Source organism: Arachis stenosperma, chromosome 10 (genome assembly GCF_014773155.1).
Source record: "Arachis stenosperma cultivar V10309 chromosome 10, arast.V10309.gnm1.PFL2, whole genome shotgun sequence".
Classification (NCBI taxonomy): Eukaryota; Viridiplantae; Streptophyta; class Magnoliopsida; order Fabales; family Fabaceae; genus Arachis; species Arachis stenosperma.
In genome coordinates this window covers 74,444,350-74,466,772 of record NC_080386.1, presented here as the reverse complement: position 1 = coordinate 74,466,772, position 22,423 = coordinate 74,444,350, and the positions used below count along the sequence as shown (strand labels likewise).

The 22,423-nt window shown below is 34.9% G+C and overlaps 1 protein-coding gene, 1 long non-coding RNA gene and 1 other non-coding gene across 7 annotated transcripts; all 3 read left to right on the top strand.

Moving 5' to 3' along the window:
- Positions 1–5,943: 5,943 nt before the first annotated feature.
- LOC130959129 (small nucleolar RNA R71) lies at positions 5,944–6,052 on the top strand. Its single transcript, XR_009078224.1, has one exon. It is a non-coding gene; the product is annotated as a small nucleolar RNA R71 (small nucleolar RNA).
- A 4,213-nt stretch (positions 6,053–10,265) lies between these two features.
- On the top strand, positions 10,266–14,086 carry LOC130955024 (homeobox-leucine zipper protein REVOLUTA-like). Its single transcript, XM_057881799.1, has 6 exons — positions 10,266–10,864; positions 11,298–11,516; positions 11,627–11,732; positions 11,823–11,920; positions 12,051–12,134; positions 13,859–14,086. Exons 2-5 carry the CDS (start codon positions 11,413–11,415, stop codon positions 12,061–12,063), a joined length of 321 nt encoding a protein of 106 aa, XP_057737782.1. The 5' UTR covers positions 10,266–10,864; positions 11,298–11,412; the 3' UTR covers positions 12,064–12,134; positions 13,859–14,086.
- A 1,856-nt stretch (positions 14,087–15,942) lies between these two features.
- Positions 15,943–21,015, top strand: LOC130955764 (uncharacterized). 5 transcript variants are annotated; one of them, XR_009076895.1, is made up of 5 exons: positions 15,943–16,450; positions 17,887–18,111; positions 18,187–18,250; positions 18,994–19,970; positions 20,602–21,015. It is a non-coding gene; the product is annotated as an uncharacterized LOC130955764 (long non-coding RNA). The 5 variants fall into 5 exon arrangements; XR_009076893.1 differs by having other exon boundaries at positions 15,943–16,521; XR_009076896.1 differs by having other exon boundaries at positions 15,943–18,111; positions 20,602–20,714; positions 20,839–21,015.
- The last annotated feature ends 1,408 nt before the right edge of the window (positions 21,016–22,423 follow it).

The window sequence follows — 22,423 nt, the reverse complement described above, 5'->3', positions numbered from 1 at the left end:
GTTTGTTTTTTAGTTTTATTTTATTTTATTGAACCTGGAATCATGCATAGCATTCACATTAAGCATTGTATTCTGCATACTACACTCTGCATTTTTCAAAAAAAAAAGAAAAGGAAAAACACGCACGCGACGCGGCAGCATCGCTGACGCGTCCGCGTCACTAGTGCGCGAGGAAGAAAAGCATTGAACAGAGAGTCACGCGAGAGCGTGACTAGAGCCGCGCCTTTAGCATCATTTGACCCCACGCGACCGCGTCGCTCACGCGACCGCGTCATGTGGAACTTTGGCCTCCCACGCGACCGCGTCACCCACGCGGCCGCGTGCCCTGAAAATTGACGTCAAAAAGGTGCATGGCCGAAAGTTGTGCTGGAATTGGGCTGGACTCGTGCTAGAAGCCCAAGCCCTCCCACGCGAACGCATGTCCCACGCGATCGCGTCACCCAAAATTTGGCAAAATAAGATTTTGAACAGAGAGTTGTGCGAGCGCGAGGCTGCCCTCGCGCCAGTAGCATAAATTGAGTCACGCGACCGCGTCGATTAACTTACAGCGCAAGTCGCGCGACCGCGTGCCCCACGCGTCTGCGTCACTTGCTCCGCACAGCTTATCCTAATTTGCCAAATATCTTATCTTTTCTTCCCCAATCCTAATTTCTTCTATCTTTTCTTCTTTCTTCTTTCTTTCTTACTTTACTTCTTTCCCTTCTCATTCTTCTTATCTTTTATTTTATTTTACTTAATTTATTTGTATATCTCATTCATCGCATCTTAATTTTGTGCATATTGTTTTTATTTTCTTTTCTGAATTTTTTATTTTTCCATTGGTGTTAAAAAAAAATTTCTTATTCTACTGTTGCATCTTTTCTTGAATTTATTTTGGTAACTTGTTTTACACTGTGGGATGATATTAATTATCTGCCAATGCCAATCTTTTATGATACTTGCACTCCATTTGCATTGGCATGAACTTGTATTGATATTTCCATTACCCACTCTCCTCCCCTATGTTACAAATTTTATACCACTGGTATGCCATGGCTTCTATTATTTTCTCACGTACATGTTGAAGCTTCCATGTAAATGAGACCCTTATCATTTGGCATTAACCCACCCATACTTTATTTATTTTCTTATCTTTCTTTCTGGGTTACTTTTCTTCCCTTTTTCTTTCAAGATGGCCACCCGGAAGGGAACCGGAAGACGTTTACATGGGGAGACAAACAAGTCCATCTGCACAATCCTTGAAGAAAGGCATCAGTTGGAACAACCCGTCCACCTGCACATCTCAGCATGCACCGAGGACGGTGCAATCTTTAAGTGTGGGGAGGTCGATACCGATCTCTATGGGTTAGTACTTTCTTGTCTCAACACCAATGTTTAAATTTTCTTTGTAGATTAGTTGTTGCATTTGCATGTTTATTTGATTTTTGCATATTTTACCACTTGGTTGAAGTAATATTTTGTTTTTTAAGAAACTTTTTATAGTATTTCACTAATTTAAATTAAAAACTTTTTGAATAACTTGTATGAAGAAATTTTATTTTGGAACATGGTTTAAAGCTTGAACACACAAAACCAGTGAGATTTTGAGCCTATTTGATTGGTTACATTTTATCAACCAATATTTTAATTTTGGTGTGTGTTTTTCTCTCTAAAATTGTGATCTTTGTCTTGCTTGATTCTATATTTCCATTGTTTAATGTATGCATACACTTATATGATTGAGGCCTTGTTTCACTGAGCTTACATACCCATATGGCCTTAACCTTTTCATTATCTATTACAAACCAATTTTGAGCCTATTTTACCCCTTTGTTCTTTATTTTAGCACATCATTAACTCTAAGCGAAAAATAATAATGTCTTTAATTTGAATCTTTGGTTAGCTTAGACTAGTGAGAATGCCTATGAATTAAGTGTGGGGAAGAGTGGGTTTGGAAATATCTGGTTTGAGAATTCAGTATGTTAGAATTTTCTGAAAATGTTAAAGAAATGTTTAGGACATGTTCATGCATTCAATAAATTAATCATATGCATTGAGAAAAACAAAAGAAAAAAATATATAAAAAAAGAGCAAAATAAGTGAAAGGGGACAAAATGCCCCAAAGTAAGTGGTGAAAGCAATGCATATGAGTTGTACTTGAAATTAGAATGCATAAATATGTGGAAAACATAGTTAATGGGAAGTCAGATTTTATATTATGATTACATGGATTGTCCTAAGTTAGGTGGAATAGTTTATGTTAATTAAGGATTCAAATTTTAGTCCACTTGGCCAAATACAATCCTACCTTGACCTTAACCCCATTACAACCCTTAAAAGACCTCTTGATTTGTGTATTGGTGCATTAAATTTTTGTTGATTGTTAGATGAAGAGCAAGCTATAGAAAGCAAGATTAGTAGAGAATTGAGAGAATTTACCCTAGACACTTGAGAGCTAGAATGATATACACTACCAGTAAGGGTTCAGTGCTCAATTCTATGTTCCCTGCTTTCATGAGCTATCTTCTTCTTGCAAGTTATTTGTATTGTATTTTGTGATTTGAATTAGTGAAATCCAGTTCATATTTGTCTTGAAGAACTTATTTATTTTTAACCAAGTAGGTAGAAATATTTTGCATTTAGTAGCATTCATAGGTTGCATCTCATACATTCTATCATTCCTCTTCATTCCTTTATAGCTTCTCTTAAGCTTAGCATGAGGACATGCTAATGTCTAAGTGTGGGGAGGTTGATAAACCCATATTTCATGGTTTATCTTGTGCTCAATTGAGTGGTTTTTATCAACTCTTTACCCACTTATTCATACTATTTGCATGGTTTTACATTTGCCTTCCTAATTATGTGCTTTGATTGAAAACATGCTTCTTTGGCCTTAAGTTCCCTATGTTTAACCCTCTCTTATTACCATTAGATGCCTTGATATGTGTGTTAAGCGATTTCAGAGATTACAAGGCAGGAATGACTCAGAGGATGGAAAGAAAGCATGCAAAAGTGGAAGGAATACAAGAAGTTGGAGAAACTACTAAGCTGTCCAGCCTGACCTCTTCGCACTCAAACGGCTATAACTTTAGCTACAGAGGTATAAATGACGCGGTTCCACTTGCGTTCGAAAGCTAACGTCTCGGGCTTCGATTTGATATATAATTTGCCATAGTGGCCATACAGATAGGCGACGCGAACGCGTCATCCACGCGGACGCGTCACATCTGCGAAAATCAGCGTGGCAGATTTCGCAAACAGCGAATCCTGGGCTATTTTCGGGCCAGTTTCAAGCCCAGAAAACACATATTAAAGACTGCAAAGTGGAGGAATGAGGAGGAGACTTCAGATCATTCCCTCATAATTCACTTTTCATATTTTAGATGTAGTTTTTAGTGAGAGAGGTTCTCTCCTCTCTCTCTTTAGGATTAGGATTTAGGATTCGTGACTTCTCTTAGTTTTATGAGTGACTCTCAATCCCAGGTTCAATGTACTTTGTATTTATTTATTTTCAATGTTCCTTTTATTTATTTCCTCAATTTAGTTTATGGATTCCTATGTTTAACCCAACTTCTTTATTTGGCTACAACTGCCCATGTTACTTTTGATATCTTTATTAGTGCTAATTGTGGTATTTCAAAATTATGATTGCTTTCTTTTATTTATTATATAAATAATTTGAATTCTTTTCCTCTTGGCTTTGGTTAAATAATTGGTGACTCTAGAGTTATCAAACTCATTGTTGATTGAAAATTGGATTTCTTCATTTTATTAATTCATATTCCAATAACTCTAGCCTTTCCCAAGGAAAGACTAGGACTTGAGGATTCGAATTAATTCATCCACTTAACTTATCTTCATAGTTAGAGGTTAAAAAAATGGGACAAAAATCCAATTCTCATTACAATTGATAAGGATAACCAGGATAGGACTTCCAGTTCCCATACCTTCCCAAGAGTTTATTTTATAGTTATTTATTTATTTTTCTTATTATTTTTTGTGCAACATACTGCCCCCTTACTTCCAAAACCCCAATTTTACCTTTTTCATAGCCAATAATAAGAACATACCTCCCTACAATTCCTTGAGAAGACGACCCGAGGTTTAAATACTCGGTTAACAATTTTTAAAGGGGTTTGTTACTTGTGACAACGAAAACATTTGCACGAAGGGATTTCTGTTAGTTTAGAAGCTGTATCTACAACGCGAATATTTTTAATAATTCTTTACTAGCAAAAATCCTAACGTCAGTCATCTCTCAAGGAATTGCAGGGAAGTGTAGTTATTATTGGTTATGGGAAAGTATACTTTTGGGTTTTGAAAAAAGGAACAAGTAATGTAAATGACAAGGAAATAAAATAACAACTAAGAAAAGTCCTAACAAGGATTGAGAATTGGAATTTCTATCCTCATTATCATCATCAATTGTGATGGTAATTGCCTTTTGCTTTCACTTAGTTAACCTCTAACAATGAAGGAAAGTCAAGTGAGCAAAATCAACTTAAGTTCACAAGTCCTAATCAAAGATTAAATTTAGTGAAGCCTAAGTCAACTGACAATTTTCAATCACCAATCAACAAAATAATTTTGATAACTCAAGAGTCTCTAATTGATCAATCCAAGTTAAGAACATAAAAATCTAATTTAAAATCCAACCAAGCATTTTATCAAATACTTGGAAGGCATAAAATAAAAACAGAGAAAACTAACAAGACATACCAAAATCTAAGACTACCGAAGCAAGGAAATAACAATAGCAAGACAATTGAACAATAAAAAATGTGAAACATAAATTGCATTAATGAAAGTTGAGAGTAACACATGAATTCATAAACTAAATTAGCAAAATAAAGGAATCAACAAGAGAAGTAGATAACTAAAGTGATAGAACAAATAAAAGTAGAAGAAAACTAAATTAAAGCAAGGTAAAATTATGAAACTGAGAAGGAACAAGACTAAAAACCTTAAAACCTAGGAAGAGGAGAGAGCCTCTCTCACTAGAAAACTACATCTAAAACCTAAAATTGTATGAATGAAGTGTTGAATGATTGATTCTTCCCTTCCAGCTTCACTCTGCAGCCTCTAATCAGTGTTTTCGGGCCTGAAATTATGCCAAAAGCAGCCCAGAAATTGCCCCCAGCATTTTTTGTTTAATGTAGCACGTGACGCTCTGTCACACGTACGCATCGGCCACGCGTACGCGTCGCTTGTCTGCTTCACCTGTCACGTGTACGCGTCGTCCACGCATGCGTCGCTGCAAGCTTCTCAAAACTTTAACTTCTTGTGTTCCTTCCACTTTTGCATGCTTCCTTTCCATCCTTTAAGCCATTCCTGCCTTAGAAAACCTGAAATCACATAAAGCACATATCACGGTATCGAATGGTAATAAGAGAGGATTAAAATTAGCAAATTTAAGGCCAAAGAAGCATGTTTTCAATCATAACACAAATTTAGGAAGGAAAATGTAAAACATGCGAATTCTATGAATAAGTGTGAGAATAATGAATAAAATCCACTCAATTGAGAACAAAATAAATCATAAAATAGTGGTTTATCAAGGTGTTTCCATAGGATTCTCCCACGTAATTCACCTCCTCCATGGTGGGTTGATCAGGTTCATAAGCTTCTACTTCAGAAGAAGCTTCCTGAGTGCTGCCATCTGCAGCTTGCATTCCAGTCAAATGCTGAGAGATCATATTGACCTGCGGGTCAAGATCTTATTTTGAGCCAATACGGCATTTGGAGTGTCAACTTCAAGAACTCCTTTCTTTTGAGAGACCCCATTGTTCATAGGATTTCTCTTAGAGGTGTACATGAATTGGTTGTTTGCAACCATCTTAATGAGTTCTCTTGCTTCTGTAGGTGTTTTCTTCAAGTGGAGTGATCCACCTGCAGAGCTGTCCAATGATATTTTGGACATCTCAGACAGACCATCATAGAATACTCCTATGATAGACCATTCTGAGAGCATGTCAGGAGGACATCTCCTGGTTAGTTGCTTGTATCTTTCCCAAACTTCATAGAGGGATTCACCTTCTTGTTGTCTGAAGGTTTAAACTTCCACTCTGATTTTGCTCATCCTTTTAGGAGGAAAGAAGTTAGCCAAAAAATCATTGACCAACTTTTTCCAAGAGTCTAGGCTCTCTTTAGGTTGAGAATCCAACCATATCTTAGCTCTGTCTCTAACAGCAAAGGGAAAGAGCATAAGTCTGTAGACCTCAAGATTCACTCCATTGGTCTTAACAGTATCATAGATTTGTAAGAATTCAGCTAGGAACTGATGTGGATCTTCCAGTGGAAGTCCATGGAACTTACAATTCTGTTGCAGAAGAGAGACTAACTGAGGCTTAAGCTCAAAGTTGTTAGCTCCAATGGTAGGTACAGAGATACTTCTGCCATAAAAGTCAGAGGTAGGCATGGTGAAGTCACCAAGAACCTTTCTTGCCTCTCCTTCATGTTCGGCCATGTCTTCAGTTTCTTGTTCAAAATTTTCTGATAGGTTTCTTTCGGAGTGTTGTGCTTTAATTTGTTGTAAGCTCCTCCTTAAAGTCCTTTTAGGTTCAGGATCAAGATTAAAGAGAGGTTCTTTATCCTTGTTCCTAGTCATAAATAAGAAAAGAAGAAACCAAGGACAGAGGAGAATGAGAGCTCTATGTTCAAGAACAGAGGACTCCCTGATCTAGGGAACAAGATAATCCGTCAGTTGTCCAAACTTGAACAATTCCCGGCAACGGTGCCAAAAACTTGGTGCACAAATCCCCACGTTTCGTACAGCTGAACCAAAAAGTGCACTGGGTCATCCAATTAATACCTGAGCAAGTCAGAGTCGATCCCACAAGGATTGTGGTTTGAAGCAAGCTATGGTTATCTTGCAGATTTTAGTCAGGCGGATTGTTGGATTTGTGAGATCTGAACTAGGTTTATATGTTTAATTGTATAAAAGGAAATAAAAAGAAAAGGGTACTCAAAACTCAGAAGTCGTGTAAACTATTATAAGAAGGCAGTTAAGGCTTGGAGATACTTTGTCCTTCTGGATTAACTCTCGTATTACTGTCTTCTTCAATTGTGAATGATTTCTTCTATGGCAAGCTGTATGTGATTGACGCTGGTTTGAGCAGCCGCCAATACTCTTCCAGATCTGAACCTCAGGCTTAGTGCAGATCCATTCTGATTTAGGGTGAATATCCTGCAGTCTATTCTCTTTGGGTTCTAGCTTCTGGAGTCTATCCTGCAGTCTATCCTGCAGTCTATTCTACAGACAAGGTCGAATCTTCTGGATCAGAGAATGCTGCACCTTTGGGTTCTAGCTTTTACCACAGAGACCCTAATTTCCCCATACTTTGGCTGAACTGGTGTCTCAAGAAGTCCCCGACGAAGTCGTGGATTAGCCGTCTAAAAGATGTAAAATCAAGCTAGTGGTTCATCATTAACCGATGAAAGACTCACTCTGAACCGATGTAGAATGTGATAACCTTATGCCAGTTCAACGCATTCATATTGATGAAGAACGAAGATATATCTTAGAATAGAGAATCAAACACGAATTGAAAAAGAACAGTAGTACTTTTATTAATCCATAAAACTCAGCAGGGCTCCTCCCTTCAACTTAGGAGGTTTAGAAACTCATAAAAATTAAAATGTAAAAAACGAAATATGGCAGAAAGTCCTCTATGATTATGTAAAATACCTTTAAATACTAAATTAATGTCTAAGGATTACATTAGAAGGGTAAAATAGTATTTTAGTGCTAAAATCCACTTCTGGGGCCCACTTGATGAGTGTTTGGGCTGAGCTTTGATGAGATCCACGTGATATGAGGTCTCTAGGGCATTGAACACTGGCTACGGGATCCTCTTTGGGTGTTTGGACGCTGGACGCCTGTACTAGGGCAGGAGGCTGGCGTTAGATGCTAGTTTTGGGCCTTCTATTCTGAAGCAAAGTTTAAACTATTATATATTGATGGAAAGCTCTGAAAGTCAGCTTTCCATAGCCGTTAAGAACGCTCAATTTTGACTTCTTGAGCTCTAGAAAAGCTCTTCCGAGTGCAAGGAGGTCAGATCTGGACAGCATCTGCAGTGCTTTCTCTGTCTCTGAATCAAAAATTTTTTCCAGCTCCTCAATGTCAGCCAGAAAATATCTGAAATTGCAAAAAAATATACAAACTCAAAGTAGAATCCAAAAATGTGAATTTTACACTAAAACCTTTGAAAACTTAATAAAAATTAAACATAACATGCTAAAACTATATGAAAATGATGCTAAAAAGCGTATAAAATATCCGCTTATTAAAGTTATTGTTCTACTTCCTTCCTTTTACATTTGACGATTTACACTAGATCTGATTTTGCTCTGTCACTTCCCTTCACACCTTTCTTTTTTTTTCCCTACCAAAAATGACGTCAATTATTAAGAGGAGGAGAGATTTAGGGAATTTATGGTTTGTTGGCTTTTTTTAAATTTCTGTATTTTTATTATTAGCTAAACCATGCCATTTCGGGGGTTAGCCAAAATTAGTTAGGTTCTAGTTCGATTTGATCGATAGATTTCTGGCCAACTTACCAGTTTTAAAACAATTTTATCTTCTGGCGGTTTTCTATGAAAATTGAACCATACTCTCCATTTGTTTTCGATTCAACCAATCGATTCAAATCGATTTTCAAAATTATGTTTTTTACTAATAATTAAGTTTAATATTTATTATCTAAAAAATAAAAGAGTTTAATATGTATAATTTTATATTTAAAAGTAAAGTATCGTTTTTGTCCTCAACGTTTGAGATAAGTTTTAAAGTTGTCTCTAACGTTTAAATCGTCCTATTTAAGTCCCCCAACGTTTTAAAATTGACTCAATATTGTCCTGCCGTTAGGGATCTCTTAACAGAATTGACGGCGGGACAAAATTAAGACGATTTTGGAACGTTAGGGACTTAAATAGGACGAAAACGTTGGAGACAAAAACGATACATAGAAATAAATTTTAATTTTATCCTTCAATAATATCAATTTTTTTACAATACATAGTTATTCTATTATTTTTAATCACATCTAAGTAAATTACACTTAATCACATTACTTTCATTCTAAATAAATTTATTTTTTTATAATTTTACTCTTAGATTCTTTTACTCATCCTGAATTGTTTGTAGAATGACTATTACATAAACTTGCGGAAAACAAAAAAAATGATACATATACAATAAAATATAAATTGTATCTTTTGTCTCTAATATATCAAAATTTTTTAATGTTTAATTTAGTTAAACTTTATTTTTAATTTTATTTTTTAATAATACCAAATTTTTACAGTAGATAATTATTCCATTATGTTTTTAATTTTATTTTTAATCACATTATTTATTTCTAAGTGAATATATTTTTTATTAAAAACAAAATTAAAAAATAAATTAAGTAATTATTTGTCATAACAAATTTAAAATTATTGAAATTAAGTAATTATTTGTCATAGAATAATTATATATTTTTTATATGTATAATAATATCATGGAATTGCCTTTTTAATTATATTATTTTAGAAATTTAATATGTTTCTTATAATATTATAAATTTATTTAAGTTATATTATTTTCTTTACTTTTCACTACAAGAAAAAAGGCCTATGGCCACACTTTTTTCTTGCGACGCTTCAAAAGCGTGGCCAAAAGTGGTAAATGGCCACATTTTTATGAGGGTGGCGATAGATTAGAGATTCGGCCACTTTTTTTTTGCCACGCTTCAAAAGCGTGGAGAAAAAGATCAACGGCCACGCTTTTGTAAGGGTGGCAATTGATTAGAGAAACGGTCACGTTTTTTTTCTACCACGCTTCAAAAGCGTGGCCATAGAGAGAAACAAGGACGTTTTAAAAGCGTGGCGACAGGGTTACATTACAGCCACGCTTACAAAACGTGGCCATATCCTGATACTCTTTTGGTACGCTTTAAAAGCGTGGCCAAAAGGTTTACCCAAAAAAAAAAACCCCAAATCCAATAACCCTGAATCCTACTAACCTTCAAACTTCAAAAGCTTTGAGGCTCTCTCAGTCGCCGTCACTCACAACCCATAACCCTAATAACCCCTCACGCTCCACCTTCTACATCCCAATCCGACTCTGCTCTCCGCGCCACCACCCTCGCTGCCGTTGCAGCAGCATCATCCCAGCTTCTCCTACGTGCCGCCTCAGGTCTCCACTGGACCTCCCTTCGCGCCTCCCGCCGCCCCCTCCTTCCGGCCGCTGTCTCCTCAGGCACCACAATTCTCCCCGCTGCTAAATCCATCCGGAGGCGCCGCTCCGCCCAGCCTTGCCTACCAGAATCCGTCATTCCACCTCCTGGTGTTAGTTCTGCGGTTGCAATGGCTCCCGCCGTCGCCTCTGCTGCCGGTGGCGTTGCTGTTCCGGCGTCTGTGCCGCACATGCAGCCAATGATGTCGTATCAGGCTCCCCCGACGTCTTTTCCTCCCTCGCTGCCCTCCGCTCTGGCCAGTACCGCACCGATTCGGCGCCATCCTCTCCGCCGGTACCTTGCTCTCCGCCCTCGTTGTCGGATTCGTCGCCTTCTACGCCGCTCCGTTCTCCCTCGACCCCGCATCCTTCGTCAGTGACGTGCTCTTCTACTTGACGGCAGCGATGTTCCTCTTCTACGTGTATCTTAGCGCGGAGATCTTCCTGTGGCAGGCGATTGGATTCGTAGGGTTTTATGCATTCTTCGTTGGTCTCGTGTTCTATATGGACTTGGGAGTAGTTGATGGCAGAGGCAAGAGTGGGAATTCTTCCACAGATCTTGAGGAGCAGAAGGAATTAGTTGCGGTGCACGTTGACTCCGACGCCAAGGTTTCGGGATCTATGAACGATGAGAAGCGCAGTTCTGGATTTCCGGGAGCTTATGGATTGGTATGTTTCAATTTCAATTAAACTGATAATTTTTCTGATTTTGAGTTTGATATAAAGGGATTTGGTTTTTTATGGCAATTGGATCTGGTAACTTGGCTTTCTTGGTTTGTTACTTTGTTGGCTAGAACCTGAATGAAAGAAATAGTAGTTGGAATAAGGAACCTGATCTATGTTCTTACCAACTCATTTGAATTTAGGCGTTGGATTCGTTTGATTCTTTTTTGCAGTGTACATGGTACTGTGCACGTTTTCTGATTAAACTCATTTCATTGATGTAACCATGATCATTTTGATTGTATAATTAAGGCAATGGTTCTTATCTTTAACATAAACTAGGCAATACTGTTCATTTCAGGGATAGAATTCTAGTTTTTTTGATAAAAATTATTCTATTGGAGGTTGTCCTGACTTATCCCTTGCTCTCTTCATCCAGATTTCTAAAGCATGAGAGATTCCTGTTGCAACTCTCAAACTGTCGATCCCCGAGCCAGCACCGTCGCAATGGAGCAGACATCCGTAGTGTGATTTCCTCTGTGCATAGGGTTGCCATGGCGATTTCTCCATCTGGTATAAACCCGGCAGTTGGCTCAAAACTCTCTCCTGGTTCTCCAGAGGCTCTTACACTTGCCAACTGGATCTGCTGCAGTTATAGGCAAGTCTACATCTGTTGTATTGTGTTCAAGCTTTATTGTTGAATATTCATTCTTGAAAAGTATCTAATAATGCCCTTCACTTTTTTGTTCTTTTTTCTTCTAATAACAGTTATTATTTGGGGGCAGAGTTGCTGAAATCTGATTCTCTCATTAGTGAGTCAGTGCTTAAACATTTGTGGCATCATCAGGATGCCATTTTGTGCTGTTCTTTGAAGGTATGGCAGATGTTTTGTTCATAGTAGAGTTCATCATTTCCATGAAAGCCTTTAATTTAAGATATATATGATTCTCTGTCTGGATCGTAGTCGGTGCCGGTGTTTATCTTTGCAAACCAGGCTGGCCTTGACATGTTGGAAACAACTTTGGTGGCTTTAAAAGACATCACATGGGTATTTAGAGGAAGGTAATTCATTAAGTCTGCAAAATTGTAACAGTGAATCTTTCTCTAAGTGTTGTTTATGTATGTTCAACTTTAATTTGTGGGAAATGGGAATTGTTTCTTTCATTAACTGTTCTTTTTCTTTGTTTATCAGTGCCTTGTATTAACTCCATCTTGTGAAGGCAGAGAAAGCTAGAAGATACATTCCAAAAGAATTCAAATAGGTTGAAGCTTTTGGGTAGGTCCAATATTGTAATTTTCTCTCTTTAGATTATAAATGCAGCAATTCTTTTATGGGTTTGAGTCTTTAAGCAATTTGTGAATATTGAATCCAAGAAATGTCGTCAGTTTGGAAGACTAACTATTGCTGACGTGAACTCAGGGATATTTTTGTTTGATGTCTTCTGATTTGCATTTTAATCTTTACAATGATGGTTGCCCGATGTCCAGTGTTTCTCCACGAGCCCAGAGCCACTACTAGACCCTGTTTTACTGTGCACCCACCCTCTGCCACTGTCGCTACCCCAGCGCTACCACTAGGCCGCCACCGTGTTGCTCCGGCCATTCACTCATCATCATCAATCTTTCCCTTCCCTTCCCCTGTTCCAATTCCCTGCTTCCCAGGTTCCCCTTTCATCTCATTTAATCTGGTTTAGCTCATTCTGTTTAGCTTGTTTAGTTCAACTAATTTAGTTTAGTTGAATTAGGTGGTTAGAGAATCTGGACTAGTTAGTGGATGTAGGTTTTGTTTTGTTTACTGCTGCTGTTCGGAATGAATTTGTCTTTCCTCTGAATGTTGCCCTGGATGAACTTGTTTATTGTGCTGTTTTGGTGTTGAATTCTGGACTTGTGAGTTGTGATTGCTGTTTATTGTATTTTTTTTCATTGTCCAAAATAAATGCTGTGAAAGTGTTACTGTTTCATTAATTTTTCTTGGTTTGTTGTTGCTGAGTGCTGCTCTGCTTGTTGCTTTGTCCATATTATATGAACTGCAATGATTTCAGTTTGTGGAACTGGTTAAGTCATGAATTCTGTTTGCTGCTTGCTTGAACCTGGGAAACATGCTATTTACTGCTGCTGTTTAATAAACAATTGCTTCTGTTGATGATTCTATTCTTATTTTGAGTTGTGTCTTGAACGTTCTGATGTTAACAATAACAATAACAATAACAATAATCAGAAGGAGGAGGAGGAGGAGGAGGAGGACAGGATCTTGTATCTGCGTATTTGTTGAAGCAGCGTCTTTGTTTGATTTAGGAGTTATTTATAACATAGTCTCGATTTTGTGTTCCTATTAATATCTTAGTTATTTATAACTATCTTTGATGTGCATCATATTCATTACTTCACATACAAAAAGAAAATATAATTGATATTCATTATTCATTATGATACAAAGAAATTGAGCTAGCTAGTTCTAAATTTCTAATAGAAAGAGATGGAACTGCTACAGTTTTGCGATGGGGTTGCAGCTCTTATGGAGCACATAGGTTCATAATACACTTAATCTGAGGACATTGCACCATCAATATCTCAACCAATCATGTTCATTTCTGAAGTTTGAAGATTATATTAAAAAGATAATGACACTTGATCATTATGAGTTAGAGATACAGCATTATAAATCATTTGGTTGCAAGAAACTCCTCATTCAAACATCATAGGACAAAGCTAAATACTTAAGGAGTAAATATTTGCACTAGTTTTTTTTCCTAGAATATAAATAAAAAATTCCATTAACCAGTCAATGCAAAAGCAGTTAGAACCGATTCCAGTCTAAAATTATTGCTTGTGTTAATGTGTAACTATTGATTAACATATCTACAAGTGTTTTAAAGTGGTGTTCTAGTTTTTTCTGGTTGATGAAGGAGTCATTGTTTTATTTGTTGCCACTCACCGATTGTGTACTTTTTTATTATGCCTTTTGTTTTTTATGAAGAAGATTTGGATCTCGTTCTGCAGGCTGCAGAGGCTTGGATTGATGTTGAAAGAGTTCATACAATTGCATTAGGAGCCAAGAAGAACTAGTGTCATGATGATCTATCTTTTTTTTTTCCGGTTTTAAATCATGTTGTAATTTTGCTTCATTTTCATCTTCAATTGTAATTTTGTAGGTTTGGTAATAAAAAAGGATTGAAAATTTATAGTGTAGTAATGAAGATCAAGTAAGGAAAAGAAATTTTTTTTTTTAATTTAACAAGGCTTTCGCCACGCTTTAATGCGTGGCTGTATACCTCTTTATCGCCACGCTTCAAAAGCGTGGCCGTATAAGTTATAAATAAAATAATAAAAAAGATATAAAAATAATAGGAGAGAAAAGAAGAAAAATGATAGAAAAAAAGAAAAAGAAAGCTCATTAATTAAAAGAAATTGTTTTAATTATAATAAAATAATATTATATGACATATTTTAGTTGTCAAATTAATAATATAATAATAAATAATAATAATTATAGGTTATAAAGAAGAGAAACAGGAAATAAGAGAGAAGGAAGGAGGGAGAAAGATTGATAAAAAAGAGGAAACAGAAGAAGTTCATTAATTTTTAAGAAAAATATTTTATTTTAATTATAATGAGAGAGTATAATGTTACACATTTTAATTGTCAAATTAATAATATAATATAGAATATAAATAAATTAGTGTGTAATTAGTCTAATAATTTGATCCAATAACAATGGAATAAATGTATAAAATTATAATAATTTAAATAATTAATCTAGTAATTTAGTACTATAAAACTTATTTTAGTGCCTATTTAATATAATTATTAACTTTCTATTCTTGTAATTATTAACAATTCATATAAAGTAATACTCTAAAATTTACTTCATTATGTATTTAAAGTAATTACAAACATTCTATTTTTTTAATTATTTTCTAGTTTTATTTATCACTTATTTTTAATCAATTATATTAATATGCAAATAAAATAAATTAAATACGATAATACTTGTACTAATCAACATAACTTTTTAATTTGGGATTAACTTTTTTTAATTTAGTATTATTTTCTGTAAAAAATTATTATTATATCAAAAATATATATATTTGACAATTTTTTTTAAAAAAATATCAAGATACGAAAAAATAATATTAAAAAATCTCAAACAAAAAAAGCAAAATATCAAATAATATGATCAAACACAATAAAAATTTATTCAATATTCAAGTGCATCTTTAAACTCCTCAAAAATGCTATTTTTTCTATAATTTTTCAATTCATTTATTTATCTTAGTCTAAGGCATTAGCTACTGTGTAATAAGCATATAAATTTATTCATTCTTTAATTAAGAAAGGTTACATCCTTTTAAATGTCTTCTGTTAAAATATTCAAATTCAACAAAAATCTAAGTTAATATTCGACTAAAAGAACTAATATATTAGATTAAATGAAATAATTATCGAATAATTATAATTTTTTTTCAAATTTCTGTAGTTGTCCAAAACAATAATAGACTTATTGTCTAACGAAATTTACAATATTTTTTCTATTTTAAGATAGGTAATAAAAATTTTACTAAGAGAAGATATGACACAATTTATACTTATCCTTTATGAATAAACACTTTGTATAATTACTCATTATCTCTACAAAAAAAAGGTAAGCAAGAAGAAGATGCACAACAATCTTAATTGATGTTATTTCATCACTTAATTCCCAAAATCAGAAATAAAATGAAGCACGTAAAGAATATAATTTAAACATTGAAAAAATTTAATATGTGAAGAGTTATAATAAGTTAATTTGTCTGGGATATAAAAATAATAAAATTTATAATAAAAAATTATAAAAACTTAAATAAATAGGAACAAAATAAAAAATAGAAGAGATAGAGTACAATAATAAATAATTAATATTTTATAGTTTATAAAAAAATCAAAGAGTAAAAATAATGCATTATAGGAAAAAAAAAATATTACTAGATAAAAAATAATTGGTAAAAAAAATAATATTCACTACGCCAGAAACGGCAAATGGCAGCGGCCATATACCAGCGGTCTTCAGAAATGGTGCTAAAATATTAGATTGTGGCAGTCTTAGTAACGATTTTAGATGAGGCTGCTAAATCAAATAACTTAGCTATGGTTCAAGAGCAAAACGCCACACACACAAAATCCCTAATTGGAATTAAAAAAGAAACCTCTCCCTCGGTGATTCAAGAAAAATGAAAAACCTCTACGTTTGCGGTCTCTGTCCTTGTCCCTATCCCCTATCCTTGACCCTTTCACGGTCGTCGTCGCGGTCGCGGCAGTTGAAGTCAGTGGAGGGTTTGGAATCGGCAACGAAATCGGAGGAAGGTCGATTACGAAAAAAGAGCTACTCTTGGCGGCGCTTCTGGTTGGTGATTTTCCTCCTGGCGGCACTGGAGTGCCAATTGCTCGCGCTGAGCTTTGATAAGGGAGACAGTCTTGGATGCTGCGGCATAGTTGGTGGCTAGCCGCTACATCCTTCCCCGTCACAGATCCGCTCAAGCTCCCACATAGCTCTTGCGCACGAAAGAAAAGTGGAGAGGCACGTCCGTTGTTCGTCCCTCCATTGTGAATGCCCCGGTATTGTCATCCTCAACCTTCCCCCTTGCTCTGTTGTGCACCGCTCGAACGCACCCTTTCCCCACTTCCTGGTTTGCTTTTTCCCCATTTTTTCATGTTCCAATTTTATCTTGTCTTCGTACGTTAGTTTCAATTCAATCATTTTGCTTCTTGATTGAATATCTTTGCATCAATTTAGTTTAATTTTGCTTGTTTCCAATTTGTTTGCTATTTTGGTTCGAACCCTAGTCGGATAAAATTTTGCCCCAATTTAGCGACTGATAATATTCTCTGCCTTTCTTGATCTTTGTCTTTCTACATAATTTCTTCAGCTCGAGTCTCATGAAAAATTCTATTACTATGCAATCTGATCTTGGTATCTATTTTTACCTTTTCTAAATTGACATTAATAATAGATTCTTATTAGAATCTATATCGTAGCTATCAATATGGTAGTTTTTATATTGATCTATGGTTTAATCACTAAAAATCAAGCTGTTTATTTTTATAATGTAATTGAAATAGGAAAAACTTAGAGATGGTCATATGAAGAGGAAAACTGTGTGTTAACTCTCCTCACTAATTGGCACCAAAAATAATGTTAATAGTCCATATTGTAGGAAATTGTTTCCAAACATTTCCTTTCCAAGGAATGGGAATGATATTAAGTTAGGTTTTAGGGATGATGACGAAAAATTGTTAAGATGCAAAACAGTTTGCACCACTCCAAAGGTTTTTAGGTTTCCATCATATAATTCACACTTTTTCAAATCACTAGTGTTCGCTTAATTAGACTCTTAAACAGCTTAAACTTACTAAACTGCTTCTCAATTTCCAGAGGCACAAAGTTCACATCAAGAAATGAATTTGTGTATTTATTCATAAATTTGATTCATGAACTAATTCACTCTTGTACAATTATTTCTTTTCTCACCTTTTGACCCAGTTAAGGGCAGAATGTTCCCTATCTTAATCATTCCAGTAACAAAGTTAGAAGCAAAGGCCTTATTATTCTGACTATAGGCCTTAACAAGTGAATCAGTGGATCCACCATTGAAGAGTTCTTGATCAGAATGAAGGAAACCCTTTTTGTTGATGAAGTTCTTGTAGTAGTTGTTCTCAAAATGTGTGGGTGTTTGTAGGTCTAAGGGTGCTAAATTGTTATCTTCTATGCCATTATTAAGTGAAAAGCTACTTTTTTCTATTTTTACCCCCTCTTTTTTCATTTACCTTCAAGTTGTTCTTTTTCATGTTTGTAATCTTTCTATCTGTCTATGTTTCTGACAAAGAAGGTTTTCTTCCCTTCAACTCTAAGTTTGTAAATCATACTCTCTTTTTCTTTTTTTACCATTTTTCATTGCAATATTCACTTCATAGTTTATATATATGGTTGCGTATATTAAAAGCTTATAAATTCTTTGCTTCTTGGTTTGTTTTGTTGATTTGTTATGTGAAAGAGTGAATTTTTGGCCAAATTCTTTCATGGGGTCACTTCATGTAAAGTGTGAGGAATTCTCAGTTGTTGAAAAAGAAAAATTATGATTCTTAAAGCTAAAACCTTGTCATGTACTCCAAAGCAAGTGCACGAAAAGTGATGGTAAAAGATGATATAGAAGGAGACCCTTCTCTGTATCTGAAGTAGAAGCACTTGTGGATGCAATTGAGGAACTTGGAACTGGAAGGTTTGATGTTTATCAGCTTCAACTGCATAAATAGACAGGAATTCTGGGATGCTGACTATGTTTTTCATGATGCAGGGGGCGTTGTGTAGAGTTGCGTGCTTTTGAGAATGCAGACCATAGAACTTATGTAGACCTTAAGGTATATCAGACAGTTTCCTTAACTATAAGAGCTACTTACTTTACTCAGTTTATTTCTTGAAAGATGTTAAAAATTGGGATTCAATATGGTTATGTTAATTTGTAACTGTTTCAATTTTTGTATTATGAGTATTTTTTAGTTCATGTTTAATCTGTGTATACTGACTTCCTCCACTGTAACATAGTATAACATGGATTAACATCTTAAAGTTTGCCTCATTTTCTTTGGATGCTGAAGTCCATCTAGGTTGCATTATTGTGAAAATGACTAGTAGATTTGCATTGAATTCGATTCTCTTTTAGGCGAGTTTGGCCTACAAGTGCATTTTATGGATTCAACAATGGCATGCTTTTTTCCCATCCTTTGGGGATTGATTTTTCTTATTACATCTATATTGTGCATATATGTTTGTCTCACTAGACATGTTAGTTTTTTTTATTTTTTAACGTAAAAATCATAAAAGAGAAATTCCATATATGAGCTTGTCTGTGATGGAATAACATGCATGTGTAGTGCTTAGTCTTATTGTGCACATACCTGCTGTTTTATATTCTCCTGTATCAACTGAATTGTTGAAATGGTATTGCACTTTTTTTTACATGTATTTGTAATCAATTAATCTAGGTGGCATTTTGAGTCGTTAGTTTTTAAGATTCAATTGAGAAGAATTGAGATTTGTTTAATAGATATCACACTAGTATTTTGAATTGTGGGCCTTGCTGGCTCTCATTGCTGCTGGACAGGTATATACAGCAAAATATTTGCTACTTTTGTGTTGCTGCCTTTGAACTAATTAGTTTATTATTGCACCAAATCCATTCTTCATTGAGGTATGATAATTTATCACTTCGACAGTTTTAAAAAAAACTTAAATAGCTTATACATATCCCACTTGTGTTGATGCATGTATTATATAAAAACCCATGGCAATGCTTTGTAAATTCATGTTATCTTGCATTTGTCTTATCATATAATTATATATTTCACGTGAAATGTAAATGTGTGAACAAGCCAAAAGAGATCCAAAACCATTGCACCGTGCTGCCAATGGTGACTATCCACAAGAGGTATTGACTTTAAAACCCCATATCTTGCATTCTGTATATCATTTAAATTGTTAAAATACTAAAAGAAATCAACTATCAATGTTAACAGTGGCTAAAAATTCCTGTAACTATAGACTCAACATAGATTATAGTGCATTACATAAGTTAACAGTGGCTAAAAATTCATGTAACTATAAATTTTGTGTTGCTACTTGCTAGATGAACCAAGCTCCTAGTGTATTATCTAATTTGGATCTTTAATATGGTCATTACTAGATGAAGAAATGCGACATATTGACCAGGGAACTCAATCCCTTCCCTCCATATTGCTTTCCTAATGTATACCCTTTTAAATATGATGTTCTTAGGAGATGTTACACACATGACTTTCCTTTCCTGTACTTGTTTATGTTACTTCCACCAATTAAGGTTATTTTGCTACTTTGTTTTAGAAGGAGTTTTACTTGTAGCTGACCCTACCGAGTATGTTGAATTAGGAATCACCGGTTAATTTTGTTAGACTTCTATCAATTTCTTCAGAAAGGTATTCAGGTATTATATTTGAAAATTTGGCATGTGTATGTACCGAAGTGTGACCCTACTCTTACTATGTGATCAGCCCCCATCAACTGGACATTAAATTTGCTGCAGTGGTTCAGGCTTGCCATGACAAGGTAAACTTTTTTTTTTAAATATTTTTCTTCCCTTGGATCTGCATGAAGCTGGAAAAAGAGTATTTTCCCTACAAAAAGGAAGAAAGGAAAGTTATATAGATGATGAGAGAGCTAATGATTTGGAAGTTGATGACTTGATTCATACTCATGTCTATAATATATATATATATATATATATATATATATATATATATACACGAGTTCAGAAATGCTGTGTTTATTACTTTTCCAATATTTTTGCTGCAAATTGTTCTGGATATGAAGAGAGGAAATAATAGAACAAGCGAAGTTGAAATTTAGTAATTTGAAAAGAAGTGAACCAAATCGATGCCCCTCAATTTCGTAACCGTGACCAACTAAGGTCTGCATTGGCGTGGATGCTCCTTTTAGTTGTTATGCCTTTCCAAGATACCAAAATGTATTTGTTACTTTAGGCATTTGATTCTTCATTTTAAACTCTTGAAATCTATTATTGGAACTAAACAATTCTGGTGATCTTTGAATGTAAAGATGTTGTCACGTTCTAATTTATGCGGAAAAGTTTGTTCTTCTCATGTTTCTAGATATGAAGCTCAACTCCAAAAGTTCTGTAACTTAATGAATTTTGTTTTTGATTCGCCTACACCTGAAGCTTTGCATGGGAGTGCTTCTACAGTTAACCGGTTGAAGTATAAATTGGAGATCTTCTAAGTTTTGGGCTCAGCTCCTGCGGCGTACACTCTCCTTGGGACAAAAAGGCATAGTGTAAGATTTACTTTCTCCAGATCAGTTTTAATTTCGTTGGAACCGGAACTTCATCTTCTCAAATGGATGCTTATCTGTTGACGTTTACTCTGATTTTGACTATAATACATCATTACTTGTAAAGGATTTGATGGAGTTGTTACTGTCTCCAATCTCAAAAGTCCTGGACATGATGTGAGGTTGTCATCTGCTTAATTACTATTTACATAAATTTTTAACTTTCAGTTAAATCTGTTCCCGAGATTGATGATGTTGAACATTTTAGTGAACTTAATTGATTATTCTTATTTGAGTGAGACAAGATCCAAGAGGATATTTCTTCAACATTATTTATATTCATTTTTATATGTGGCTTTGAAGTATTGACAACGTGACAGAGTTAATGAAAAATGGCATAAACAATTGTAATTAGTCATTTTTTTAAAGCACATGTATGAAATTGTGGCGGTTTAAAACCGTGTATTTTTTTTTAAAAAAAAAACCTCACAGTTTTGCGGCGGTTTTAAAACCGCCGTAGTTTTTTTTAAATCCACTGACCAAATAGTGGCGGTTTCAAAACTGCTGCAAAATTAATTATCTGATTTGCAGCGGTTGTGCTAGCGGTTCCTTAGAACCGCCGCTAAATCATATACCACCTCCTAATAGGCGACGCTTAACGAACCGCTGGAATCCTGTCTTGCAGCGGCTTAAAACCGCCGCAAATCACTCCAAAAAGTGCCTCAATTTCCCGTTTTCTTTGTAGTAATTCTTTTCTAACATATATGACATTTTACAGTGAACAAGTTATGAAATACATAAATAAGTAAAATAAAAAAGAAGGAATGAAATTGTATTTTTTTAATAAATTAAAGAAATATTTACGACCATATATTGATGGTGAGCATATAACTCTTACACAATAATTATAAAGTGCAAGAAAATATTAATAAAAATATTAAATTTGATACTAAAATAAAAATATAAAGAATGAATAAAAATCTGAAATTTAAAATAAAATATTTAAGATCAAGGAAGGAAATAAATATAAACTTTTGAAAAACAACAACTCAAACACTAACTTGACAATAAATTGAATCAAATAATATATATTTGGATGAACAAAATTAAATAAGTTAAATAAAAATATGTTATAAATATGCTTTGTAAAATTTATAATACTTTTTGTTCTGAGGGTTACCTGAAACTATAGGTCGATCTCGGATGAGACCTTCTGTACGGGTTGGAGCTGATGTGTCCGACTTGCTGGACTTGTTGATGGTACTGATCCTTTGTCACCGAAGGGTGGTGGTACCTGCAAGGGACTCTGATGCTTAAGTTAGCAAGGGTATTAAGCAGGTTTTTAGTAGAATCAGAGTATGAATTATACCTGGGTGCTCCAGCGTATTTATAATGGTGTAGAGTGGCCTTTTCAGATAAGATAAGTTAGTTATCTTATCTTATCTTTATCTTATCTTCATGGGAACCGCCCTTATCTCTATAAGCTTGGGTTGCCTTTGAATTTGGGTCGCGTTCCTCTATTTGGGCCCTTTATTGGGCTTTTCTAGCAATTTGGCCGGGCTCTTTGATAAGAGGTCGGGTAACTTGACCTGAGGAGGTCGGTTATCTCGTTGCTAATCATCCCGGGTCGGACAGCTCGACCCAGGGTTTGAACAGTCCCCCTGCTCGAGCTCGGTCTTTCTTTTGAGGTCGAGTCTTAGTTTTAGGACTTC

What these genes read in the sequence shown, in the direction of transcription:
- LOC130955024 (XM_057881799.1), top strand. Translation starts at nt 11,413, where the DNA reads ATGGCGATTTCTCCATCTGGTATAAACCCGGCAGTTGGCTCAAAACTC. An exon ending in TGGATCTGCTGCAGTTATAG is followed by an intron (nt 11,517 to 11,626) that starts GCAAGTCTACAT and finishes TTCTAATAACAG; the next exon opens with TTATTATTTGGGGGCAGAGT. An exon ending in TTTTGTGCTGTTCTTTGAAG is followed by an intron (nt 11,733 to 11,822) that starts GTATGGCAGATG and finishes TCTGGATCGTAG; the next exon opens with TCGGTGCCGGTGTTTATCTT.